This window comes from Antrostomus carolinensis, unplaced genomic scaffold (genome assembly GCF_000700745.2).
Source record: "Antrostomus carolinensis isolate BGI_N321 unplaced genomic scaffold, ASM70074v2 scaffold25588, whole genome shotgun sequence".
NCBI lineage: Eukaryota > Metazoa > Chordata > Aves > Caprimulgiformes > Caprimulgidae > Antrostomus > Antrostomus carolinensis.
Window position 1 is genome coordinate 41488 of NW_010334093.1, and position 25605 is coordinate 67092.

Sequence of the window (25605 nt, forward strand, 5' to 3'; positions counted from 1 at the left end):
CGTCCTCATAAAAGTAGCTCTTGCACCCTCTTAAACCCAGCTGAAATACTATCCTATGCAAACATGTTGCTTTTTTGTCTGTACTGAAGTTTAAACTGAAAGTGATAAAAAATACCATGAATAATGAATCACATAGTAAACACTTTGACCCCTTTTTATTTTCATTTTTCTGCAGCAATATTATCTTGATCCCTTTGGACACCTTTTGAAACTGAAAAATGTAACATTATAGCAAGACAGGCAATTCCGTCCATGCAGTATGTTTTTCTTACAATTTACTCCCCAAAGTATTTTCAATTTATTTTATCCTTTAGACAGTTTCCTTAAGTAGCCTTTGAAGAACATGTGTGCTGCAGCTTCTGTGTATGGAAAGGCCTAATACTTTTTTTTCTTTAAATTAATAAATGTTAAGGATAAATATTAAGATTCTTAAATAACCTTCTTAGATAGACAAAAATAAGGAAATACAAAATTGAGATTTAAACTTATAAAATCTTTTGGAATTTTTTTATGTTCTAGTACTAGAGGTCTTAGTACTACAACTGCTAAATTGGTCAACAGATGGCAACATAGCATTAGGCATGGAATATGACTGTGTGAAGATCACAACCACTCTGAGAACAAGCTGTGCAATGGAGACACTAGACAGTATTAGACTGATTATTAAAAAAAAAATAGTACAAATCAAAGAAAAAAAAAATAAAGAGTGGCAAGTATGTAAAATGTTTAAGGTAAATGTTGTTGTAGTCTTTGGTAAAGCAGTGCTTAAAAGTTATAGTCAAAATGTCAAATCATTTAAAGTTTGCCAGGCTCATCAAACCATGAACCAGGAGAGAAATGTAAAACCAAATAAACAAGTAAATGCCTGAAGTTCACTGTGTTTTAAAAGGATTATATTTAATTCTGTTTGCAAATTGACTTGCCTGTTTGCTCTTCTGGGTAAGTAGGCACTAACATTGCTTTTCTGGATAAGTAGGCGCTAACATCACATATTTACCCTGAAAGTAATTTCTAAAATGGTGTCTTCCTCAGTATGTGTACAATCATCCAAAAGCAGTAGTAGGTTGTTTTTTCAATAATCAGTTTACTAAATCGTTGTTTAAACTCTGCTGGTAGGGAGTTTTATGTTCTTTTCTTTAAAACCAGCAAGCATAGAAACTTTGTGTCATTGTGTCTGATTTTAAACACCTCACATTTTGCCAGAAAGGGTCTGGACAGACACAAATTATGCTGAGAGAAAGACATCTGTAAACTGCATGAGTTTGTGTGGTTGCTAAAGACCTGATTCAAGTAAATGCCCATTTTTTATTATATTTCTCTTCATTTTTTTGTACAGCTGGCTGCATACTGAAGACTGAATTTTATGCTAATCTAAACAATATTATTTTTGATTTCCCAACTGTGTTGAAATTTGTAGCAGCACAAAACCAGTGCTATTTTGATAGTGCTGAGTGGGAAGTTGTTACTGCTTCCTCAATAGTGGTTCTGACACTGCAGTTTTCATGATGGAGTCAGCACTATAGCTACACAATATTGGAGAATGTGTTAAATTCCTCTCTTTAGAAAAAACATACTTACATGGTTAAAAATGTGATGAAGCCTAAACATTTGCTCTCAAAGACAACAAAAATCAAAGAGAAATTTATGCAGAATTTGTTTTCTAGATCTGTTTTTAAAAATGAACAAAAGAGCAGCTGTACTGCATAGACCAAATGTCTACTCTGTCTCTGGCAGTGGCCAAAAACTGATGCCTTGGGAAGAATATAAGGCGAGAGTAAGCATATATGAAGGATACTTCCAGAGTAATCCAAAATGTGCCTGTCATCACAAAAAAAGGAGGCAATCGTCATCTTTATGCTTAAGTTTATTTAGGTGATGTTAAAAAAATCCCTAAAACGTAGTAACACTGTGTATACAAGCAAAGAAAAAAAATATTTGCATACCAGAATCTGTTTTACATGTGCAGAAATATTTTCTGAAAAACAGCAGTCAGAAAACTGTGGGTCTCAGGTTTCTTGCTGTGCTTATCAGAAAATTGAGGAGAGTTTAATGTCTGTATGACAATAAGTGTACTGAAAATTAGAGGCGTATTGGCACAAAGTTTTTAGGAGTCACTGCCAGGGTTTGGTAGCTTGGCATGTATGGTGAAGTCATGAATGTTTTTGATCCCTGTGGATGAATCTCTACTGTGGGACATAAACATCCTTCCAAACTCGTGGTTCATGATGAGCATCACAGCTACTTCCTTTATACACAACGTCTCCATTCCCGATTGAAAGGTAGCCCTGGTGCAATCCAATCATTTTCCAGTCTGGACAAAAGTGGAGGCAGGATAAAGAGAGCAAGTATGTAAGACACCCAACCTGCCTTGATGCTTATTTATGCCTTATTTATTTATTTATGCTTAAGTGTATGCCTTTTGCTAAATATAGAACTGATGAAGGCTTTTATCAGGTATAAATATCCAGACAGTAAGTTAATTTTTGCAATTGTTTTTCAGTAAAGATAGGTTCTTTAATACTCCACTAATTCATGCAAACAAGCCCCTCTGCCTCTTTCATCTGTGGAATAGATGTGAATAGATGTGAAGATCTTTGCTTATTTGAAATAGGAACCAGACCCTTTTATTCCATCGCATTTCTTTTCAATGTGGAAGAGCCTGACAAGTCCAGATTAAACACTGAGATGCAAATGAACTAATTTTTTCTGCCTTTTGGAACAGGATCACTCCTTTCATGCATCTCTACCTTAGTAGTAAAACTGAGACATGCACCATGACTACTGAATGTCTGACAAAATATTCTCATTTTGTGAGGGCAGAGAGAGGTCTTTTAGTGTAAGCTTGATGCTTCGCAGGTATGGTTATATTGCTTCCAGCTTCCGAACTAATGGAATTGCTTTGTGGTCCATGGATACCTGCACAGGGCTTTAGTAATTGGTCTGGTTACGCACCAAGGCATTATTTTATTCCTGGTTGTTTTCTTTGTCGTGGCTCACTTTGTTCCTATGCACTCCATGCTGTATGGATAGAGCGTTCAGTGTTGCGTAGATATGGGAGAAATTCTTTCTGTCAGATTTCTTTTCCCTTTTGTTCACTGTTTTACCTAACTTAACATGAACATGGGACTCTCATTTGGGAGAATGAAGCATTCATCCCTGTTCTTTCTCTTAGAGGAGCTGGCCACTCTTAACACTTTTTAGCCTTACTTTTTTCAAACAGCAAGAGCAATTACTCCTTCCTGTTCAGCAGAACATATTTCAGCTCTGTTTGTAGCTGCCTTGCAGATGGATTTAAAGCTTCTTTATTAATACATTTGGTTGGTACTTGAGACAATAAGTGCTACAAAATGGCATTGCCACTGCAAAAAGTCCTTTTATAAGTATTAATTTATTTCTAGTCTTTGAGAAATAAAACCCCAAACTTTCTTAAATTGCCTAGTGTCCTGTCTACCACTTATTGGGGTAGATTAGCAAAAGATCTTTCTTAGGGTCTGGCTTTAAGGTGCTTAAAGGGAGAAAGGGCTTACAAGGCTAAGGCTTGGATGTATGTCTGGCAGACTTTGTGATCTGTGACCCAACTAGTATCCATTTCTGCTTGTAAGTGAGAGCCTCAGTGGGTGGAGCTGTTTAACAAAGAGAAGCTGGCCAGGATTCGTGTAAAGTGCAGTCTGGGAATAAGGAGAGAATGCTATTTAGTGCCACATCCGGTTGCAGGAAGATATACAGAGCTGGAAACACTCCTGACACATCCGCAAAGAAAAGCTATTAGTCACTTTGATTTCATCTCCTGCTGTATTCACTATGGTTACTGCTGTGGGCTAACAGCATATGAGGTTGTTACTTTATCTTAGTCAAAATACTTTAAAAATCACTTAACCCTTTCAGATGTATACATATGCTGGGGTGATACAATAGCAATTTCAGAGACAGGGTCACTTAAGCTTTCACACACAAAGAGAAGTTTATGTGCCTGTCAGCGAGTGTGTCATTGCAGGTTACTTGGTTTTGTTTAACCAAGATTCCAAGTCTCCTGTGACTGGTGGTTTGGGTTTTTTTCCTTCAGTTTCGAACAGTCTAGTGTCTGTACATAACCTGAAGTTACTGGGACTTTTCCCCTGGAAAAAGTAATTTATTTGGCAGGTGCCCTATCTAACAACCTGAGATGAGAACTGGAACAATAAACAGATGGTTAATGGTCTGTTTCCACCATCCCTGTTTGCTCTAAACCTGACCAGACTTCTTAAAAACAGATGCTGACAATTTGCCTTTTTCTGATCCTGTGCTGCAGGTAGAGCATCCCCAAAAGATTTACAGCTGTCAGGTCTCAACTGGCAGGTCAGTAAAGGGCACTAGATCCTTCTGTGAGGCATTGCACCCATCACTAGCATTTACATTAATAACACAGTAAGAGAAACTCATGTCCTGTAAAAAGCTAATTTCTCATCTTAAGTAATTTAAACAACTTTGATATTTGATATATTATGTCTAGCAATGCTAGAATCAAAATTTTTCAAAGTCTTGAAGTAGCTATGTAACTATATTTAGATATAAGACCTATCATCTTGTATATTCTGCAAAGATTATGTATTTAGAAGTATCTTTAATTAAATAAACTTGCTAGTGCTTGCTTTCTCTACAGTAACCAAGCCTTTTAGGTTTACTTTCAATTATTAATTAATTAATTATAATTATGTCTTATTTTTATAAGAATCTCTGAAATTATTACACATAATTTATTTATACAGTAATCTTTTTCCTGTAGTGAAAGGTGTCCTAGTCACATAGATGCTTTGTGAAAATGCTCTAGTAAATGTACCTTGCAGATAGTTTCACAGTGAGTGGCTGGGAAAATGTTTGGATACAACTCAAGTTTCCTGAGATCCATCCCTAAGATCATACATTCCCCCTTTCTAGACCAAACCAGGAGCCATCTGACAAGCCTTTACAAAGTTTGTAGTCCCTCTGAGGAACATGCGGGTGGAAGCCCTGTTTCCCCATGTTGGCTCTCAGTCCGACCTGTGTCATGAGCTGTCCTGGTTTTAGTCCCTCATCATGTTCTACTCATGTAATGGTGAGTTGGCTTTCAGTGTTTCTTCCCATTTCCACATCTGTGCTTCTCATACAACACCATTTACAATTTATCATATATATTTTCTAGATTCATCCTACACTAGCTGTGCTTCAGATGTTCTGATGATCTTCTGATCCATTGAACTTGAACACAACTGTGTCAAAATAAGTTGGACAGAATGTTTTGTGTGTTTTTTCGTCACTTTAAACCATATAATTAAGAGACACTGTGCTCTGTACACACCATTGACAAGCAATGTTGTAATTAAATGAACAGGTGAGCCTGGGACAAGGTGAAAAACCTCTGTCATTATGGAGCTTGTCAGGATAAGGTGCAGTACAGTATTTAGAAAGCCACCCTTTTTTAAAACTATGTGTTTGAGCAGTTCCATCCTTTCTAGAAGACGCTTAATAAGATTTCCATGGCCATGTGAGAACATTCTAAAATAATAGACTGATCTTTACTTCTTCCACTTTTAATATAGATGATATGTTCAAATTTTTGCAGGCAAAAGAAGTTTTTCATATGAATTTCTGATTTGCTGTCTTTACAACATTTTGACCAAAGGAGCATGGCATTCTGTAACCTATCTCAAAGGACTAGATGAGTGAAGAATTTCTAAGTTTAAAGTCAGCACCAATATGAGCTCTTTAACCAAATAAAATTCAAATGGCTGAATATGTTATTAATTTCTCATCTGTAATGTTTCTCAGTTTCTGAAAATTGAGTCTTAACTACAGAATTACCAGTGCCAAATTAATAATTTAAGTTTTAGTGTGATGTGCTATTTGAGATGCCAATGGGCTAAGCCAATTTTGTTTTCAAATAGATTTCTTGGAAGAATTCTAAATGCCACCAAAATGGTTAAGAGAACTTGGTGGGGTTTGTGACGGGTTTTTCCATGCATTTTCACTCAGGCCACAAATTCAAATATCAATATTGTAATGTAAGCAAAAAGTTCAGTGCGTGGATTTAAAGATTTTTATTTTTTTTTTGATACACCAATCTGTGCCTACCCTGCAGAGAGAACAGTTGCATGCACATGTCTGGTGACTAAATGGGGCTTGCTTTGCATGTGTAAATACAGTTCTGTTCCTGAAAATGCAAACAATAATTCTCTCCTACTTCACCTTGGAAGGATAGCTGGAGATTGTGTTGGGTACCTTTTAAGAACTGAAGCCAGGTGGCAAGCTGTTGCAGTTTCAGACAAAGCCAGTGTTTACCCTCGTTTTGGTGGTCTTCCAATAAACTGACCACACAGCTAGCTACCAGTTAGCCTTTTCAAGCCCTTTTCTATCCATGCTCTATGGTGGACATTTTCTCTCTTTTCCAGCTGTACTGTTGCATTGAATTGGTTCACTCGCCAAACTTTTAATTGAGGTAAAGTTTGGAATAGTACCTAATCAATGCATGACAGCAGGATGCATTCAGTCAGAATGTGAAGTCAGCAGGGAGGGAGTGGAAAAGCATTTGGGCTCAGTACTCAAGTATGGCAACATCCAAGAGGCATTTCTGACCCAGCTTTTAATTTGCCAAACATTTCACAACTTCTTTTCATTTAATTTGAATGCTTCATGTTGAAAAATGGAGAATGTAAAGGAAGCAAAACGAGAAAGATTTCATGATGACTTTTTTACAAATAAAAATCTTTGTATTCTAATTCCAAATAAACTATTTTGTTTATCTCATGGCTAATATATTTTAGTTGGGTTGGCTCTTTAGAGGGGAAGAGAAAAACAAATTATCAGATATTTGCATATCTTTACTGAAAATCAAATAGCAACAAGAAATCCTGATAGTCCACAGCAGTTCTGCCAGATCAGCTACTCAATGTCACTTCTGTAGTTGGGAAAAAGTATTTTCTAAATTAAAAAAATAAAACTGAAAGACTACAAAAGTTCTTCTAACCCATCCCCTTGTTTTAAGGTAGAGTTAGGATTTTATGTCATTCCTGAAAAATATTTTTCTCATCTAATTAAAGCTTCCTGTGAAGGAGACCAAAAACCTCCCCAATCCTTAATTAACCTCAAAGAGTGTAAGTTTACTCAAGTTTTTGGCTGATTTTTTTTTGCTGCAATGCAAGCCCATTAGTTCTTATCTTACCCACTGTAAAGAGAGTGAACAAACTGTTCCCTGCTTCTTCATGATAGCCTTGTAAAAACTGTTACTATGCCCACTCTCAATTTTCTCTAATTTAGCCTGATCAGTTCCAGTTCTCCCAGTCTTTCTTCATAAGTCATATTTTCTAGATCTCTGATCTCTTTCCTCTCTCAGGGCTTTTTCAGACAGTTCATGTCTTCTTTGAAATCTGATGCCCAATTGCAGCTAGAGCTTTGTCACTGCCAAACGGAGTTGAAGGATTACTTCCTGCGCTTTGCAGGCTGCTGTCCCGTGCACGTCGCAGAATGGTGATTGCTTTTTTTGCAGTAGCAGGACTGTGATTCTTGCTCATCTTGTAATCTGCTATATCTCCCAGATTGTAATTTCATGTTCCCCATCCTGAACAGCTGATTATTTCTGCCTGAGTGTAGTCCCTTCTGCTTTTCCATACAGCATTTCAAACTTCTTTTCTAAGCAGTGCTCCAATTTCTGAAAATTATTTTAAGTTCTTGAAATGCTTTCCTGTTGCACATTTGCAGACTTAGTTAATGTGGTTTCTGTTCTGTCATCTGAGTTCTTAATGAAAACACTGCATTTTGTAATGGACCTCCAGCCAGCACATATTTTCAGTTGTTCAAAGACTCATTTATAACTAGTCTGATTGTGGTCATTCAGTTTTCACTTGCTTTATAGTACTTTAATCTAAACCTTGTTTCTTAAATTTGCTTATGAAATTGTTATGTGAAATGGTGTCAAAAATCTTGCTGAAATCAAAATATATAACAGCCAGTTGTTTTTCAGAGTCATGAATCCTTTCACCCTCCTTACAAGCAAAGTAGACTGACTTGTGATGTACTATTGAGAAATTCATGTTGACTATTACTCATTTGCTTATCTTTCAGTGTTTTTAAATTATTTGTTCAAATTTTTTAGTGCATTGAATTTGAACTGACTGCTCTATAGTAAAACATACATCTACTATGTGTCTGACATACCATCTTTGAGAACTTCTCAGTGACAATGAGGTCACTTCGTTCCCTTCTTGGCTGTCCTAGGATGAAGTTCATAATACCTAAGTGATTTGAAAATTTGAAATTTGTGGAAATGTTCTCTATTTTTTTTCCCTATGTTAGGCTGAGATTTACTTCTTTGCAACTGGATTAGCCACATGCTCTCTGATGACTGTTCTAAAAAAGCGTGCAAAAATATATTAAACACTTCAGCTTTCCTAGTCTTTTGTCAATACCATTACTTTTCTGCTAAGTTGTGGACTGCCTCTTTCCATAGCCACAACAGAGTAGCCATACTGTAAACTCCCAATACTGAAGAAGTACATCAGGCTCTTTTAGCTCCACTAACATTACAAACCTACTTCCCACTACTCTGACCCACTCCTCCTTAAGGAACTTAAGGTTCCTTAAGTCGACAGCTCAGCTGTCTTCTTGAGCATCCAGGACTGTGGATAGCAGAAGAGTAGAGACATCATGACCTTTAAAACCTGGAAAATGTAATGGTCTGGCTGTCATGTAGAGAACATGCTTTGTGAACAGCAGATATGGTCATGGCTCTAGCTACCTCTGGTGGTGCAGTGGCCACTGAGGGCTGAAAAGGGAAAGGGTATTTGGCTTAGTCGAGTTCTTGAGCTGCCTTTTCATCAAATTAAGACCCAAATCACAGCATTTACAGTCATAGTGGCAGTGCTGGCAATGTTGCATCAGGTGATTGGGAAGAGGGGAACACGTAGTAGTTCAAGGTAAATAGAGAAAGTTTTCTTTTGAAGATGGGTAACTTGAAGCACAGAAAAACAATATATTATTTCCAGAATCTGATACTAGGTTTTGTAGTGTGAAATACCATCCAGAAGTCATGATTGAAGCGTGTTACTCTTGCACCAGAATCCACTCCTCAGCTATTCAGTAAATCTCTTGGGGATGGGGGTGAGGAGAGGATGACATATCATGGGAAAGGAGATGAGAATGTTGTCTCCACTTTACTGTGTAATACTCATTTAAGAATGGGTAGAGCTTTCTGAATAATGAATGCATCGCAGTATTTCATGCCAGTGCAGAATGCTGTCTGAGGAATAGTTATTGTAAATGAGAACAGAGAAACTGCTATTAGAAAATTATTATAAACCTTAGGAAACTGCTAATTTCAAAAACAAAACAGATTTTATTTTGTAGTGTGATTTTCAGTTAGGAAAAATTATTTCATTTTAAAGTTCTCTTGAAAAAGTAACTAGAATAACTGATAGCCTTTTTTTTAATCCCTTGCAGCTCCCAGACAGCTGCATAATGGATTACTATGAAAAATACAAGCACAGAATGAATGAGCTTGAAGCATTCAACATGGTAAGAGTTACAGGATTAATACTATTACCTTGTATATATGTGCTATTCTAGAACAAAGCCCTGTTAAGTTTTATGTGGAGGTGGACTGTCTTACACTGTGGTATGCAATCTCAAAAACAAGGCAGCTCCCCCTTCCACACTTTGGAGCATATCCGATTCCAAAACTATATTAGGTGTCAGTAAAATAATAAAGGGAACACATGGAAGATTCTTTTTCAAGAGGGACTATTACCCTGGAAAATGAAATGTCAGTCTCCTTTTAAACCTAAACTGGTCTCCATGCAGTTATTTCATAAAAATTCTTTTTATTAAAATTCATCATTTCCCTCTTTAAAATTGGTCTGCTGCATATAATATCATTTTCTTGTTGGACAGTGTCTCAAAAGCAACTAAATAACATAGTTTCCTGGCTTTATGGCATTCCATGTATTTTTGATCTTTAATATAATCTGTTTTGAAGATGTCCATCCCACAGGGAAAATTGGCAAGGTGACGTTTGTACAACAGAACCACTAGAAAATGACTGACCTTCCTGGAATTGTTCTCTAGAGCTATAAGCATTCGGAAGTGTTTTGGCCCTCTTTCCCAAAATCATTATAGTGTCTAATTTTTCTTTCAGTTGAAGGTTGTTCTGGCTCCCTGTATAGAAGTTTTGATACTTCTGGATCGTCTTTGTTACCTCAAGGAGCAGGTATTTTTGCATTATATTTTATGATACCTAAAGGCTATGTCAGTGAAATTAGACAATTTCAGCCAATTTATTACTGTGCAGACCAAAAGTCTCTGTTTCAGAATTATTATTCTCATCATATCTGCAAAAGTATAAGCGTTCATTCCATTTAGTATGAACATATGCCCAGCAGATGTTTTTATTTTTCAGCAAAGCATCAGCAGTAAAGTTTATGTTCTTTTAATCGTATGGTAATTACTTGCCAATAGACAGTAAAAAAATAAATTAATTAACTATGCAACAGATCTCATTTTATACAACATATTAAGATATTTAATAATTAAAAAGAATATTGGAAATGCTAAGCAAACGTGTTGTACTTGCTAGAGCTTCCAATGAGTGTGTTTTAGAACATTTAATTCAAGAAATTTTTGAATTAGGTCCAAGATGTTTATGATTTCCTTTTATTGTTTCTTAATTAAGATCAGTGATGAGAGAGGGTGCACTTTTTCCAGCTGTATGGGTCAACTGGGGTACATTTGACTGACATACAGCTTGAATATATTTTACAAGTATAGACCTGGGATATAATAAGCAAATGCTACTACATAATGATTTATATTACAGTGTTTCTTCTAATACTAATTTTGAGCTTGGCCTGATTAACTCAGAAGCAGCAGTCATACTTGCTCTGCACCAGTAAACATTTTTGGACAAATAATAATTTGCTAGGAGGAAATGGTAGCGTCTTCCAGCTTCTGCTCTGGGCCATGGTCAAAAGAAAATTTTAAAATAAAGTTTAAACCCATTCATGTGAATACCTCAGGTTTTCCACCATAAACCTTTCATTTTAACAGCTCCATTTTATCATAAGTAAAACTTCACTTTATTCTCTGCCACAGTGCACTTGGAACAACTGAGTTGTAGTAAATGTATCCTTTTGTTCAGACTGGTATTTTTACAGAGACGCAATTTGAAATATTTGAATAATTATGTATTTTCCCAAATGCCAACCAGTTGTAAATCATCTAGAGATCTGTATGATTTCCAAGACAGGAGATCAGACTTGCTGCATTAAGCACTAATTTACCTTTTCTAAATGTAATATACATATTGATTTAATCTTGTACTGGTTGTTTCACAAAATGTGTTTAGGAAGAAAAAATAGAAACAATACAAGCCATATGCAACAGGAAGACCAGATCCAGCTGGCCTTACTCATTTGAAAAGTCAGTTAATTAGCTTCAGTTGTAGAATGTGCTGCACAAAACGAGTAGGACTTGGTCCTTAATTTGTTTGCTCTAGTTCAACAAAAAAATGCTTTACTGATGAAGGAGGTGGTAAACTGTCATTTGATAGTGCCAGAAATAATTTAATCTCTTAAAAATACATCCTGTTTTGGGTATCCTTTTTTCTCAACAAACCTTTTTGTGATTTTCTTGTTAGGTAAATGTTTTTCCTGCTTTGCATTAAGGATAGTTTTTAATATTTTTTTTGCACATTAATAAGTCCACATTTACCATATCTTAGCTTTTAAGTCAAACACATTTTTATGTACTTCAATCATATATCATTTTACAGGACAACATTGCCTGGTCTGGACTTGTGAAGTTATTTGATCCCGTGAAATCCCCCAGATGCTGTGCAGTTATTGCTCTGAAGAAAGATTCATGTTTTTAAGTGGAAGCAAATTGCAGATAGGTTGAAAGTTCTGAACTGATACTGCTGTTTCCTCTCTTTTATTCTGTTATTTTTAATTGATTCCTCGAGTACACTGACTGTTTGCTTTTCAGCTGCAAAAGTAAAAAGTGTGATGCCTCTTTGAATCATGAGAAATACCTCTTTATAAATACTGTTGCTTCCTTATGTCATTTCTGAAACAACATTGAACATCTGGCTTTATTATAAAAATTACAACCCATATTATATGATTATTATTTTAAAATTATTTTTATGTTTCTTCTTTTTAAGGCATTATACTATGTAGCAGTACCCCTTCTCTTGATATTTGTAATCACACCTTCTCAGTTTCTACCTGTGGCTGGCATCAGCAGTCTCAGATTAGCCTCACTTTTTTCTTTTCTGCATTCAGATGGTGCATAGTATAAATAGAAAAATAACCTGCACTGTAAGTAAGAGGTTCGTAGATTAAATAGGATCTTTCTACTTCCCTGTTCTCCAGTTCATCAGGACCAGCTTTTTTATAGAGTAACCTAGAAGAGCCTAGATAGTAACTATCTGCACAGAGCGGGTTTGTATTAACCCCTTCTTCCTTCAGGCAAGTTCCTGGCATGCACTTGTTCGCTTGTTGCTCTGAAAGAAAAAAATGTGTGTGCTCTAATCCAGTGGGAGATTTCCCAGTGCTTAAGAATCAGTTGCCCTGCTGGAGTTCACTCTGTAGTCCTTGTAGAAAGCTATTATCTGGCTCAAATGTGTTGTATAAATATTTCGGTATGCAAGTGAATGGAAACTTGCTAGGCAGTTTCTCGTTGGCTGTACTGCATTCATGAGTGGAAAATTTATTTGTTGATGCATTTATCTCAATGGGTTGCCTAATTAGACTTGCAGATTTTCCATCAATTAAAAAAAAGTTTCTATTCTAAGCTTTAGTGTTTTATCAGATTTTTCCAGCTTATATAAAACATAATTAACTACCAGTACACAGAAAAAAGGACAACAAATAAATAACAGAATACAGCACTGAAGAAGAAAAGGGAAGAACACAACTTTGGTGGGCAGAAGATGAAAATAACAGGAAATATTTTTATATTCATTGCATAGTGACAGTAATAGTCATGGGAATCAGACTGAGATTCAGATGTGAGTAGAAACAAATCTTATTCTGTTCCATTCTGAAAAACATGACAGCTTATGAACACGGCAATTCAAGAAAAGAGAAGTAAGGTACTTTTCTAAAAAGTCACATCTTTCTTGATGTGTTCACTTGGAAGAAATACTTTTTTTTTTTGGTAGTGTAAGTTCACTGCTGTCTATTTTAGGACTTGCCATCCTTATTAACTCCATGGATCCAGTACGAACTTCTCACACGTTTAGTCCCACTACATTCAATCCTTAGAGCTGTTGAACACCTGCAATACCCAAGGAAATTAACAGAAGTTGCAGGTGCTCGAAGTATCTTTGCAGCAGAGCTAAGAAAAGAAAATGAGGCCTTCCATATATGCCACTTTTTGTTACATATGGGGAAACTAACACACTGGTAGATTCTTTCCCAGGAGAGGATTGAAAAGAAATAAAATCCTTTCCTAACCTCTAAAAGTCTGGAAGGAAAAAATCCCAATATCTGACATAAAGAGGCAATCTAAAGTGCATGTTAAAAAGAAAAAAAATGAACAAAAATGGTAGAAAAATACATTTTGTTATATTATGTTCTGCTAAGACATAATTAATAATTATTAGTGAAGTGTTAGAGTGTTGTCATCCCAATCTTATGTGCTGTTGGAAAAATTTACTTGGGGATGAATTTGCCTTTTTTGTTTTATGAATTGATTCTTCTGCTTTTTCAAATCAAATACTAAAAGCCAGGCATATATGATGTCCAAACAAAGAAAGAACAGATTCTCACTGAAATCAAGTACTTAAAAGTACCCTGTTATGGCCCAAAAATATTTGTTTCAGCAAGCCCCACCTGGTTTAATTTGAACACAGTTGAAATTACGTAGGGTATACAGACTATTGCTATTTTTGTGTGATATTTTAATGTGTATAATGCTATTTAAATTCAAAGTTAATTTCTTATTACTATCTTAAGAGGACTTTTGCAGCAGTTCAGAATAACAGGTATATCTCTAGGATTAGCACAAGTGCTTTTTCACTGATTCAAAAAGGTCTGAATAAATTTGCATGGCCCCCCAGCAACTTCGCAGGCTCTTTCAGTACTTTTGACACATTTTGTAGTCTATGCAGGCAAAAACAGATGATGTGCTTATTAGAATAATAACTATCAAGAGGTTTATATGATGAGTTTGCAAAGTCAGTTGCTGTCTGCTCTCAAAGCTGTTTTGAAGTTCTGGATGCCTGAATACCTATGAGCTATTGTTTACATAAGAGAAAAATCACTGACAGTAATCAAGACGAATAAAATGATTTTTCTTTATGTTTATTGCCAGAAGTTCTTCCATAATGTAAATCGTATCCTAAATATGATGAAGTCTTTTGATAGATAAGAATCTCCATTTTCTTTTGGTGTGACAGAGTTATCTTGATATGCTCCCTAAGGAATAGTGGATATGCCTGCTTTCCCTCAGGTGTTTACCTGATTCTGTTCATGGCACATCTATGCATTCTATGGCAGATTTGGAGTGTTTTATTTCTTTTTCTTAGGGCTGTTCTTGAATTTGCATTTACCGTAATGTGTGTAACTATTCTTTATAAACCGTAGGAAGAAATGCAATAATCTTATTTAATGGAAATACAGGAAAGCAGGAACGTTCATCAATTAAACAGGAGATTCAGATTTTAAACTTGCCAAGCAGTCTAGAAACTAGCTGCAAAAGGAAAAAAAAAAAAATAGGGCAACAATCTGATATACTATTAACCCGAGGAAATCAAGCTGTTTTCTACACAACATTTATTTTATACTTGTTGTATAATCCATAGTTTTGGTCTATGCTTGTTTGTTTTTTTAATAGTTTATCATTAAATTATCTCTTTTCAGTCTTTTGCAATTACAGTCACAGTGGCTATGTATAGTAAGCAAGGACTTTCCGTTTCCTTTTGTATATAACTTGCTAACAAGATACAATTATTTAATGTCTTTGTTTAAAATTAACAAAGACTGTCCAAAAGTAAAATATCACTTCTAAATTTAATTATAGTTTATCTGGATTAAAAAAATTCTGCATGTGAAACCTGTGCAAACTTTTAACTTTTCATTACAAAATTCTCAGCTTTATGTAAGTCTCTTTCTCTTCACATCTGCGCCAATATGAACTTATTCATGTAGATAAAGATGTTGTCAGGGCAGCTGGTATTTGGTTTCACATGGAATTTATCAAGAAAATCAGGATACAGTAAACCTACTAAGCCAACAAATCAGATTGTGAGACTGAAGCTCAGATTGCCTTAGCACACAAACTGTCAACTCTTTCATGAATCACTGATTAAAAGAGCAAAGCTGCCTGCTTACTGAATAACTCAGTATTGTCTGGCACCAAAAGAGAACGTTACAAGTAAGAAGGAGCAATGATCACCTCTCCTGATTACATAAACCTTCAGAAACAATAATTAAAATGTACAGTTGTAAATCTATGTTGTTTATTACACCTCTTATTATTAGAGTAATGAATAAAGACTGACAGCAGAAGCAGCCATGCTGTTTCTCAACCATAAATCCTACATTCACTTGTTAGTCTTAGAAAGGCTGAAGTCATCAAGAGGACACACAGATGTTAAAAAGTGTAGAAAGCGCTGTACATTACTTGGATAAATGTGCCATTTGTTAACCTTTTTATACTGTAAGGCATGGGTATCAATTCAAAGAACACAACTGAAAAAGTACTCAATGGCAGCATATAACCCAAGTTTTGTCAATTTTAAGCTCTTCAGTGTTTATTTATTGTCAGACTGTTATTAGCTATCGAGAGTTATAAGGGTGATTTCAGCAAAATTTTTGCTATGCTGTTTATGATTAAAATTTTTAAATAAAAGCAAATAAAAACCTGTAAACACTTACTTTCCCAGAAATGTTAGTTTTAATTTGAGAACATGAATAATGGTACAAAGTCATGTAGTGAAAATGCGTATCATTAAAATTACCCCTAGACAGACTCTTGATTTAAGTAAAAAATGTCTGGCCAACAAGAGCTTTAGAAAATTGCTTATTTGCTTTTTCAAAAAGTCATAGTTCTTTTTATAGTAACACTTCTGTAGTGATGTTGAACTTTCTTTGAAAAATAACTTCTTATTCTGAACCAACTTTGAATTTGGTTGAGTTTATTTAGCAAAAGAAGGTATTCAAAGAAAAAACTTTGAGAAGTGCCACTGTGTCCTGTGCTTATCCTCAGACAGTATTGCAGAAGTGAAAGAAAATGTAACAAATGTATTAGGAATTGATTTTTTTGGATAACCATTCCATTTGCACTAGTTAATCACTCAAATCAAGTTTAATGTCATCTATCTAAACACCAGTTATTGAAATAATGAGTTATAGAGAAAAGATAATTTCCTAAATCAGACTTTGGAATAGCATTGTGGGGTGGTTTAACCCACAGTAGGACCATGCGGTCCTGCACTCACTCCTCCCAACCCGGTGAGATGGGATGGGACTCAGAACAAAGGGGCCACAGATTAGGATGGAGGACAGGGAGGGCTCACTCACCAGTTATGGTCACGGGCAAAACAGACTCAACTTGGGGAAGAAAAATCGATTTAATTTGTTACTATTCATCTGAGTAGCACAGTGAGACATAACAACCACATCTTACAACACCTTCCCCCACCCATCCCTTCTTCCCAGGCTCAATTCGCTTTGCTCCCGATTTCTCCACCTTCTCCCCCTGCAGTGGCACAGGGGACAGGGAATGGGGGTTCAGTCGGTTCACCTCTGCCGCACTTCCTGGCATGAAAGTCCAGGAACAAAGTGTTCCAGCACAGGCTTCCCATAAAGTCATGCACCTCTTTGGGCACAGCTCCTGGCTCCAGCATGGGGACATCCACAGGTTGCAGATGGGCCTCAGGTCCAGCGCACCTCCTCACCCCCTGGCTTTGGGTGTCCACCCCTGCTCTGATATTGAGTGACTCTGGGGTCTCAATTTCAGTCACACTTGCCCTTGGGCTCAAGTTTTCTGCTCCAGCATGAAGTCCTCCATAACCTACACATGGGTATCTGCTCCACCATTGAACCTCCATGGGCTTCAGGGACCTCCTTTACCTTCTGCTACTCCATGCAGTTGAGCTGGGTGTCTGAGGTTCTCTGTTCTCCTTCCTCCTGGCAGCCAAGCTCTCTCTTTGTTTAGGCCAGTGGTTGTCTTTTATTCAGGTCAATGGCCTCTCCTCTAGGTTCTCTCTGCCTTCTTCTTTTCAAGACAGTCTTTCCCTCACAAATATGGGTTTGCAGAGGTGTTTCTCTAGTGCTAATTGGCTGAGCCTGGACTGGGCGGGGCTTACACCTTGGAGCCAGGGGAGTTTTAACAAAGCTTCTCACAAGGTGGCCCCTTCTCCCACCACCAAAAATACCCCCTCCCATCTCCCCAAACCCAACACACATTGGAATTGAAATCATCGCTTTTCTGAAAACATCCACATCCTTTGACTGATTGTAATTTGTGTGTACAGAAAAGAAGGACAATTCCAAGCATTCACCATTATACAAAAGGTCCAAAGATAAAATTAACATGTATTGATACAAAACAATCCATTACATGCACTTATGTAGTGAAGACCTGGATCGTCTTCATTTGAGTCGCTGACAAATTTCTGTTGATTTCCATGGGAGGAGGCTTGGATACAAAAGCATCTGCTGAAGACAAACAGTATGGATAATCAAATATCTTTTGTTCAAAGACAGTTCCAAATGTACATTTATGAAGGCAAAGAGATTGTGTACACTTCCTTTACCTATACGTGTTGAAGTTGAACAGTATAGAAATTATTGTGAATTCTGGTTCATCACTGAAATCTTCCTGAAATATAGTAAGAAAAGGTTCAAGTGGCTCTTTGTTTATTTTTTTATTTCAGATAATATGTTTTTAATGCATTAAAACTCTCAAGATTTTATTTTCTCCACTCACTGGCCCTTTAACAGTGAGAGCACTGATTAAAGTAATACAGAGTTAAGTGGCACTTATTGTTCCTAAGAATAATTTCTAGTACCACAGCCTGTGCTTTCACTGAAGCCAATAGTAAAATTCCCGTGAACTCTATTATAACTGTTTTTTAGCCTTAATTCTTCAAAAAGCAACATTTGTTACAATATTTTAACAGAATATCTTCATAGCAAGATTTAAATGTAAACCTGTATTTCCCTTCCTTCCCTTCCTCTGCGCAGAAATTTTATAGAACATTGTAAAACAAAGAATCAAATTTATGCAAATGATGTTTCCTCAATTAGCCACCTCTATCAGCACTTTGCAGGCAGCAAAATCCCTTATTCATGAACTATGTGCTAAAGAAAGTAATGCTAATTAATAACTCTGCACAGCCCCAAATAACTCTGCACAGCCCATGAATTCAATACAGAACCCATAAACGTAGACTGTGAGACATAAATTTTGACTGATTTTTACAATTCTATTTAAGATGTATTTTCAGAATGTATTTCTATGGAAAACATTTTTAAATGTGATTTCATTGAAAATATTTAAAAAAAACAGCAGGACTTGAAAATTATGTAACTGGAGGCAGGATCTCAGTGAAGCATGAAAATAATATTTCAGGTTGTCAGTGGGAATAATTTTTAAACATTTTCCTGTTTGTTATGATTTAACATTTAGCTTTAAGACAACATAAATTAATTAAGTGTAAAATGTATCACAATTCTTCATTCATTTATAGTGTATTATTGAAATATTGCAGTTTCATATGTTGCTAATGTATTTTTCCTTGGCAGACTGTACCTAAGTTTCTGGAAGAGCAAATCTAGGAACATTCATGTTTTTATGCATAAGTGTTCTACAATTTTATTGAATGAAATAAGAGTGTTGTGGTATGGTAGATACTGTAATGTTTCTCCATTAAAACAGCTGCCAAAACAAATCTGAATATATGCAAGAGCAGATTATGGTTCACAGTAAGCACTTAAGTTTCTTTGCTAGTTTGTCATCAGAAGTTAATGTCAATTTAATTCACTGCTTTTTAGTCAGTTGAGGGTTGAGACCAGCTCTAGGTTCCAATTCTCAAACTCAGAAAAGGAAAGATAGATCCACTTTACACCATGTAAAACTGCAATATTATTACCTTGGCTCCTAGAGGCCACATAAACCTGTTAGTATGGTATTACCCCAGTTTAATTCCATGCTTTGCAGCATTGCCAGTCGACTCTGGTGAAGTGCTGCCCTGATATAGCTGTGCTCCTACATAGTCCAGGGAAGGAGCAAGTGTATCCTCTGAGCATCAAGTCTGAGTTTTTGAGACAGGGCATGGTCTAGAGGAATTAAGAAGGAAGAGCTTTATTAATTCTGTTCTCCCACCCATTGCTTGTATTATGAATTCAAGCACTTTGGGCTAAGAGCTTTATCTTAGTGTGTAAGGGCAGCAATGAGCAGCCTGCATGATGTGTGTGGCTGATGAACAGGTAAAGCATGGCTCCTGTGGAGCTGTTTCATATAATTAGTGTCTGGGACATGCTGCCACCAAATGCTGGGTAATTCCAGTGTGAAGTCAGCCTGATTTCGACCTGGCATGTCCAGTTGTTGCAGTGAGTAGCCTTATTAATGCAGTGGAGTGGTCAGTTATTTAGGGAACTGTTCTCATCTTCCACTGTGAACTTCTCCAAGCTATGCCTGTCCTCAGCTCATGTCGAAGATGGTTTGGTTTTTGTGTATGTCAGCTCCAGGAAATTTTTGGCATCCAGTTGTTAAGGTCCTGGAAGTTGAGCACCTCATATACTCACCTGCCAGTATTTATTTTTCTACACTTTCTCTATATACATGCAGGTGATTGATTCCCCTGGTGAGAGAATAGTTAAAACACTGTAGACAGAAGCACAAATACACCATAATAAAAAAATCTGATGATCTAAAGGCTCCTTGTCTTACTTAAATACCTTCAGTTAGAACAATTCCCAGGTCTGAGTATCAGATCTTTTTTCCATCACTAAAACTAAAACAAAATGTTGTATAAGAAAACAATTCTCTTCTTGGAACAGGTGGGTGGGATTCAGACTGAATACACATGCTTTGTTGTATCCATTGGAAAATATAGGTCTAAGAACCCTTACTCCAGTTTTCATTTTGAAGGTTGTTTCTCATTAATTCTCTTCTTGCTTCTTTCATATTTCTTAATTCTTACTCTTCTCATGGAAGGCTGGGGAAGGATATGAGCACTACTGTGTATCAGCAGTGACAGCTGGAGCTCAGTATGTAAAATACATGTACTTTTTCTAGATAGGCACATCCTTTTGTATTAGAAATGTAATTGTTATCTTTAATATTTAACTTCCATGGGCTTTTCACTTGTTCTCTTGATTTATTTTCTTCAGTTGTGTGATAATGGAGTGTTGGAGAGAAGTACCATTTTCCAGTTAATGTTTGCAAGGTATATTTTTAAGTAATCTAAATAAGCTTTCATATAGAGAAGAAACCTGAAATTTGTTTTCTAGATCCTGAGAACGTCCATGCCTATTACAGTTTTAGACTTACAAAGTTCCAATGCCTATATACAAAGTCACTTCCTTCAGTTTGTGTGGTCTACAAAAACAAAACTGTGTTGTACTGAGTAACATGAATTCCAGTGGTCCACTCTCCCAAAAAACAAGGAAAATTATTCTAGATGGGCAGTTTTATGTAAGACACAACTTATCAATGAAAATCTGAAATCCCTAATGTTTGTTACAACAGTTGATTACAACTCTATTAATATTTTTAAGTTCTTTTTCATTCTTCTGTTGTCTAGTCAATGTATCTTCACATGTTGAAAGTGATCTTAGAAGTGCTTACATTCAGCTCCTGAAAATTCTGTGTTTGGCTGTGGTCTTAAAATTACAGGGTTTTTCATCTTCTGCAATTTGTTGCCAAGAAGCTGCCCTAAAATGCACACAGGTAATAAATTCCTTCCCGTAACAAAACGAGCATGCTTCAGTAAACTCTGTCAGAAGAATACTACAAAGCATTCCCATTTTCTGGACTGAATGTAATTTTTCTTTGTAAAAGGAGTATTTTTCATTGAGTGTGTATGTGCTACATAGATGAACAGAAAAACATTGTGACAGATTAATTGGTTAATTTAACTTTTTACTTGGTTTATGGAATTCCACTCCTAAGTGTAAAATACAGGAGTTACTTATATCTAATTGAAACCTTATTTGCAGAGCTAAAAAGCAACCTACAAGATACCTACCTGATTCTGTCTCATTGCTTGCTGCTGAATTCCCTGATATGAACTGTACTAGCAGATTATTTTTATCTCTTATATTTCTTGTCTTGAAATACAAATTAATTTCTTCAGGGAATAATTGTTGCCCTGCTGATGGTTCGTAAATGGTATGGAATTATTATTTACATTTTCCACTGCTTTGTTTTCTGACTGGATAATTTCTGCAGCAAAGCAAGATCTGTTTCTGCAGACATTGGCTCATCTGCTTACCCCCACTACTCTAGTCCTGTTTAGGTCATGAGGCACTTCATTGTAGTAAAAATAAGTGGGAAATATCTTAGAGCATCATGAGCTAGAACAGCAAGAATGGTAAAATGAAGGGGGAATTAATGATGGAATATGAGTTATGAACTATATTTCTGGCAACTATTAGAGCATCTGATGAAAATTAGCAGTTTTAACTACTCATTTAATGAAGATAATTTATGAAGGTATTTATGGAACAAGTACATAAAATAGGCACAAACAAAGCCAAAGAAATATGTTTTTAAAATAAAATTGATAGTTAAAGTAAACAGTTCTGAAACATATTTACCCCAGACTTCTCTGCAAGATAAATTTGGTATGCATAATATACACATTTAATATTTATATTCATATCATGATCAAATTAGTATGCCATGAACCACTAACAGAGAGGCTAGGAAGGAAATTCAGACATTTGATCCCATAAAGAACATTGCATGGTATGCAGACTGAACATTCAAAGCAAGTTTACGAAAAATAGCCAAGTGTATAGTGAATCGGACATACCACAGGATGTTTTGGAAACACAGCAACAGTGACAATGAAAACTTTTTAGACTTTGTTTAGCTAGAATAGAAAACAAAAGCAAGACCAATTTAATTAATTAATGAAAAAAATATGTTGATCATTTGGAACATAGCAAATGTAAACCAAAATAATTGTACAGAATGGAAAGGAGAATTGTTTCCAGTTAGTGTATCTATTTTTGCACATTATGTGCTCAACACACACAAAGTTTTATAAATAATTATGTCTAATGGGAAAATTCTAAGCCAACTCAGTGGGCGTTGAAGATGTGAGGCTACATATTTGACTCCAGTCTACTTGAATATAACTATTTGATTTACGAAAATTACTGTGCTTGTAGTGTTATGGTGTATAAAGACGTACCTTGCAGCATGGTGCTTTGAATGGCACAGAATGATGAATTTCTGTCATAGATACTACTGTGTCAAGATGTATATTTCAGAGTTTTTACAAATACGTCAGGATTTGATGAAAGTTGCAATTTAGGCAAAATCATAGTAATGTTGCCATTAAGTTTTCCCATGTTTCTCTATTTTCAGTTTCATTTTTTTGTTTCTAGAGAAAAAAGTCACCTTGTCTTTTTTATTGTTTTAGTAAATATTCCCACTGCTCTCTGTTGAATATGAGATGAAGTATTACTGCCATGCAAGGAATATCTTCTCAATTTCAATCTGTTATATCAATCATTAATATGAATCTAAAAGTCATTAGATAGTAACCCCAGGAGCCTTTTTCTTCCCATTTCCCATCTCCTTATGCAAGCCTATTTTAATACCAGAGCATTCAGGAAAGGAGCAGTGTTGAAAATCATTGTTGGGTTTTCTTAGAATGTATTTTCTGTCTTCTCTTTTTCCTAATAACTCCAGTGACAAATCTAGGGCTAGTGTCTGAGCACACTTTTTGTACTTATTAGGCATGAGACAGTCCTTTTGGGTTGCGCTTCTGCACTAACAATATGAAACAGCTAAGGAGGAGCTGTTCCTACTCACATCTGAACAGTCGGCTTCATCCTGTCCACTCCTTCTCACTATCAGGCATTCAGAAGCAATATTTTTAATAGTGAAAACAAAAAAGTTATTTTGGGTTTTTTTTTTTTAATGTATCTTCTGCTTTCTGAACTGCATGATTCAGCTTAGTCACTGTTTAGGTAGGGTAATACTTGTTAAAAAAGTAGAAGAGATTCTCTTGTAACCACTTGACTCCAAGTACTGGCATTTCGAGGAAAACTGACAAATGTGACTTCATATTGCTGCACCTTAATGCAGAAAATATTGTCAGAGGAAGAAAGGGATGGAGTTCACAAGGTCTAGGGCTCCATCTTCTGCGCTAAACAACTTCCAAGCACCAAGAAAATCACCTTGACTTTTCTGATGTATAAAGTGCTGCGTGTCAGCAAGTTGTAGACAGGAATGTGTGTGGTAATATTTTATAATCACTTCTATCAAGGATACATGAAAGATACACATTAATTTCAAAGTTTTGAGCAGTTACAAAGATTTTTGTAATATTTTGGGAAACTGCAATAAGAGGTTGCATTCCTCAGTTCAGGTTCTTCCTGAAGTTAGGTAACTACTGAAAAGAGATTTTCTGAACCTTATGGAAGATGTTTGTTTCATGTAGTTCTTTGTGCATACTCTTCTTCAAGAATTTGTTAGAGTTTTCTTGAAATCTTATTAGATTTTCCTTTGTTAGTATGAAAATTGATCACCGGCCAAATACTTAACATTCCTACCTGTATTCCTACCAGTCCAGAATTTCCTGTACAGCCTACACAAAAGGAAAAAGTGAATCGATGAGGACATAGTTCCTTTTTGTATGACCTATAAACTCCTTTACTCAGTAAAAAATATAAGGAATTTTCCTGATCTTAATGCCTTCTATATAGCATGTAGCAAAGACACCAGTACATTTTCTATTATCAACAAGTATCAGAAATCTATTCTAGTTCTCATACATTTTTTCCCAGGAAGTTAAATTAAGGAATTTTTTTTTTAATACAAATGTGCCTTTTGTTGTAGTAATAAATAGAAAAAAGTAGAAAATCAACCCATTGGCACAGTATTTTTTTCACCATATAAAACAAATTTGGAATGTCAGAGTATCAAGCCTTCAAGGCATCAACTTTTAAAGTCACCACCCCACATTAACTAAGGAATGTTACAGTTATCTTAAAAGAAAAGTAACATCCTTACATCTGCCGAGAAAAAGAAGCTTAGATTCTCTCTACTGGGTTTCCCTTCTTTCAGACTTCACGTTTGTGCCTATGTACATATAATCATGTGTGGTATTATTATATTTTTGAAGTCCTACCTGGGCTTTACAATTCTTACTGGAAAAGAAAACTATTAATTCAAAGCATTGAACTAGAGGTTGGTCTTAGTCCACTGGGATTTATTCAGCTATGGTCTCAGGTTCCATGGAGCCCTCTGTTAACCTCGTGGCTTACTCCAGATCAAAGCACTGTCTACCCAGTAGCTTCCCAAAAATGGAAGAGCTTGACAGAGGCTTATTGTATAAGCTTGATAGGGATTGCTTTCCCCTCAAGGAAAGTTAGGTTATGTTATACCACATTAATTGCAGAGTGATGACGATGTCACCTTGCCAGGTTTCTGGCAATTTTCCAGTCTTCTGAGCTTGCAGACCTTGAAAATCCATTTAGCTCTCCAAAGAATATAAATTTTAGCATTTGCACATGGGTTTAGTTCACAACTGAAGGTTTCCTGCTCAAAATCCACAAATTCTCTCCTCCAAATCCAGGCAGAATACCTGTGAAGGTTCAGAGAAAATCTGCAGAGCTCTCATCTGAAAATAAGGAAGGAAGATGCTACATCTAACAAGGGATGGAAAGAATTATTTTAATAGTGATGTGTGCAGTAGATCGTTGATCATTACAGATAATCAGCTTTTTCTGTCCTACTCCCCAGGCCTCCCATGTCTTTATATATAATCTGGCTCCAAAGGCACAGGGTTCCACACCTCCCACCCCGTATTTTGTAAGATTGTCTTCCAGCCTTGTCCACAGAAACTCACAGCATACAGCCTTTCAAGAAGTACAGTAATGAGCACAAAGCTGCATCCTGCTTGCTGCTTGGTATCCAATCTAATTAATAGGTGACCTTCACCTGCTAGAAACACATGCGCTCAGTGATCCTTTGAGAGCCTTTCCAGATCCATATTACCATGTTTCTGCCCCAGTGTATCACAGAATCATAGAATCTGTATTGGGTCTGGCTGGGCTGGAGTTGATTTTCCCCGCGGCAGCCCTCAGAGTGCTGTGTTTTGTATTGGTGGCTCGAGGGGTGTTGATAACACCCCAGTGTTTTGGTTACTGGTGAGCAGTGCTAGCACAGCACCAAGGCTGGCTCTCCAACATTTCCCCCAGTAGGCTGGAGGTGGGGAAGGTCTTGGGAGGGGACACAGCCAGGACAGCTGACCCAAACGGACCAAAGGGATATTCCATACCATATGACGTATGCTCAGAAATAAAAGCAAGGGGAATGAAGAGGGAAGGGGGCGGGCATTCGTTACTTCTGTTTTGTCCTTCAGGAACTGCAACAGTTATGAAAACCCTGCTTCCCGGGAAGTGCCCA

At 36.3% G+C, this 25605-nt stretch overlaps 1 protein-coding gene across 1 annotated transcript in view; it reads left to right on the forward strand.

The window, feature by feature from the left end:
* Positions 1-12019, forward strand: part of LOC104529720 (methyltransferase-like protein 25) — a 53288-nt gene extending 41269 nt beyond the window's left edge. The window contains 3 exon segments of the mRNA XM_029086527.1: positions 9448-9522; positions 10142-10213; positions 11774-12019. Coding sequence (XP_028942360.1) covers positions 9448-9522; positions 10142-10213; positions 11774-11872 — 246 coding nt within the window. The 3' untranslated portion in view covers positions 11873-12019.
* Positions 12020-25605: the final 13586 nt, after the last annotated feature.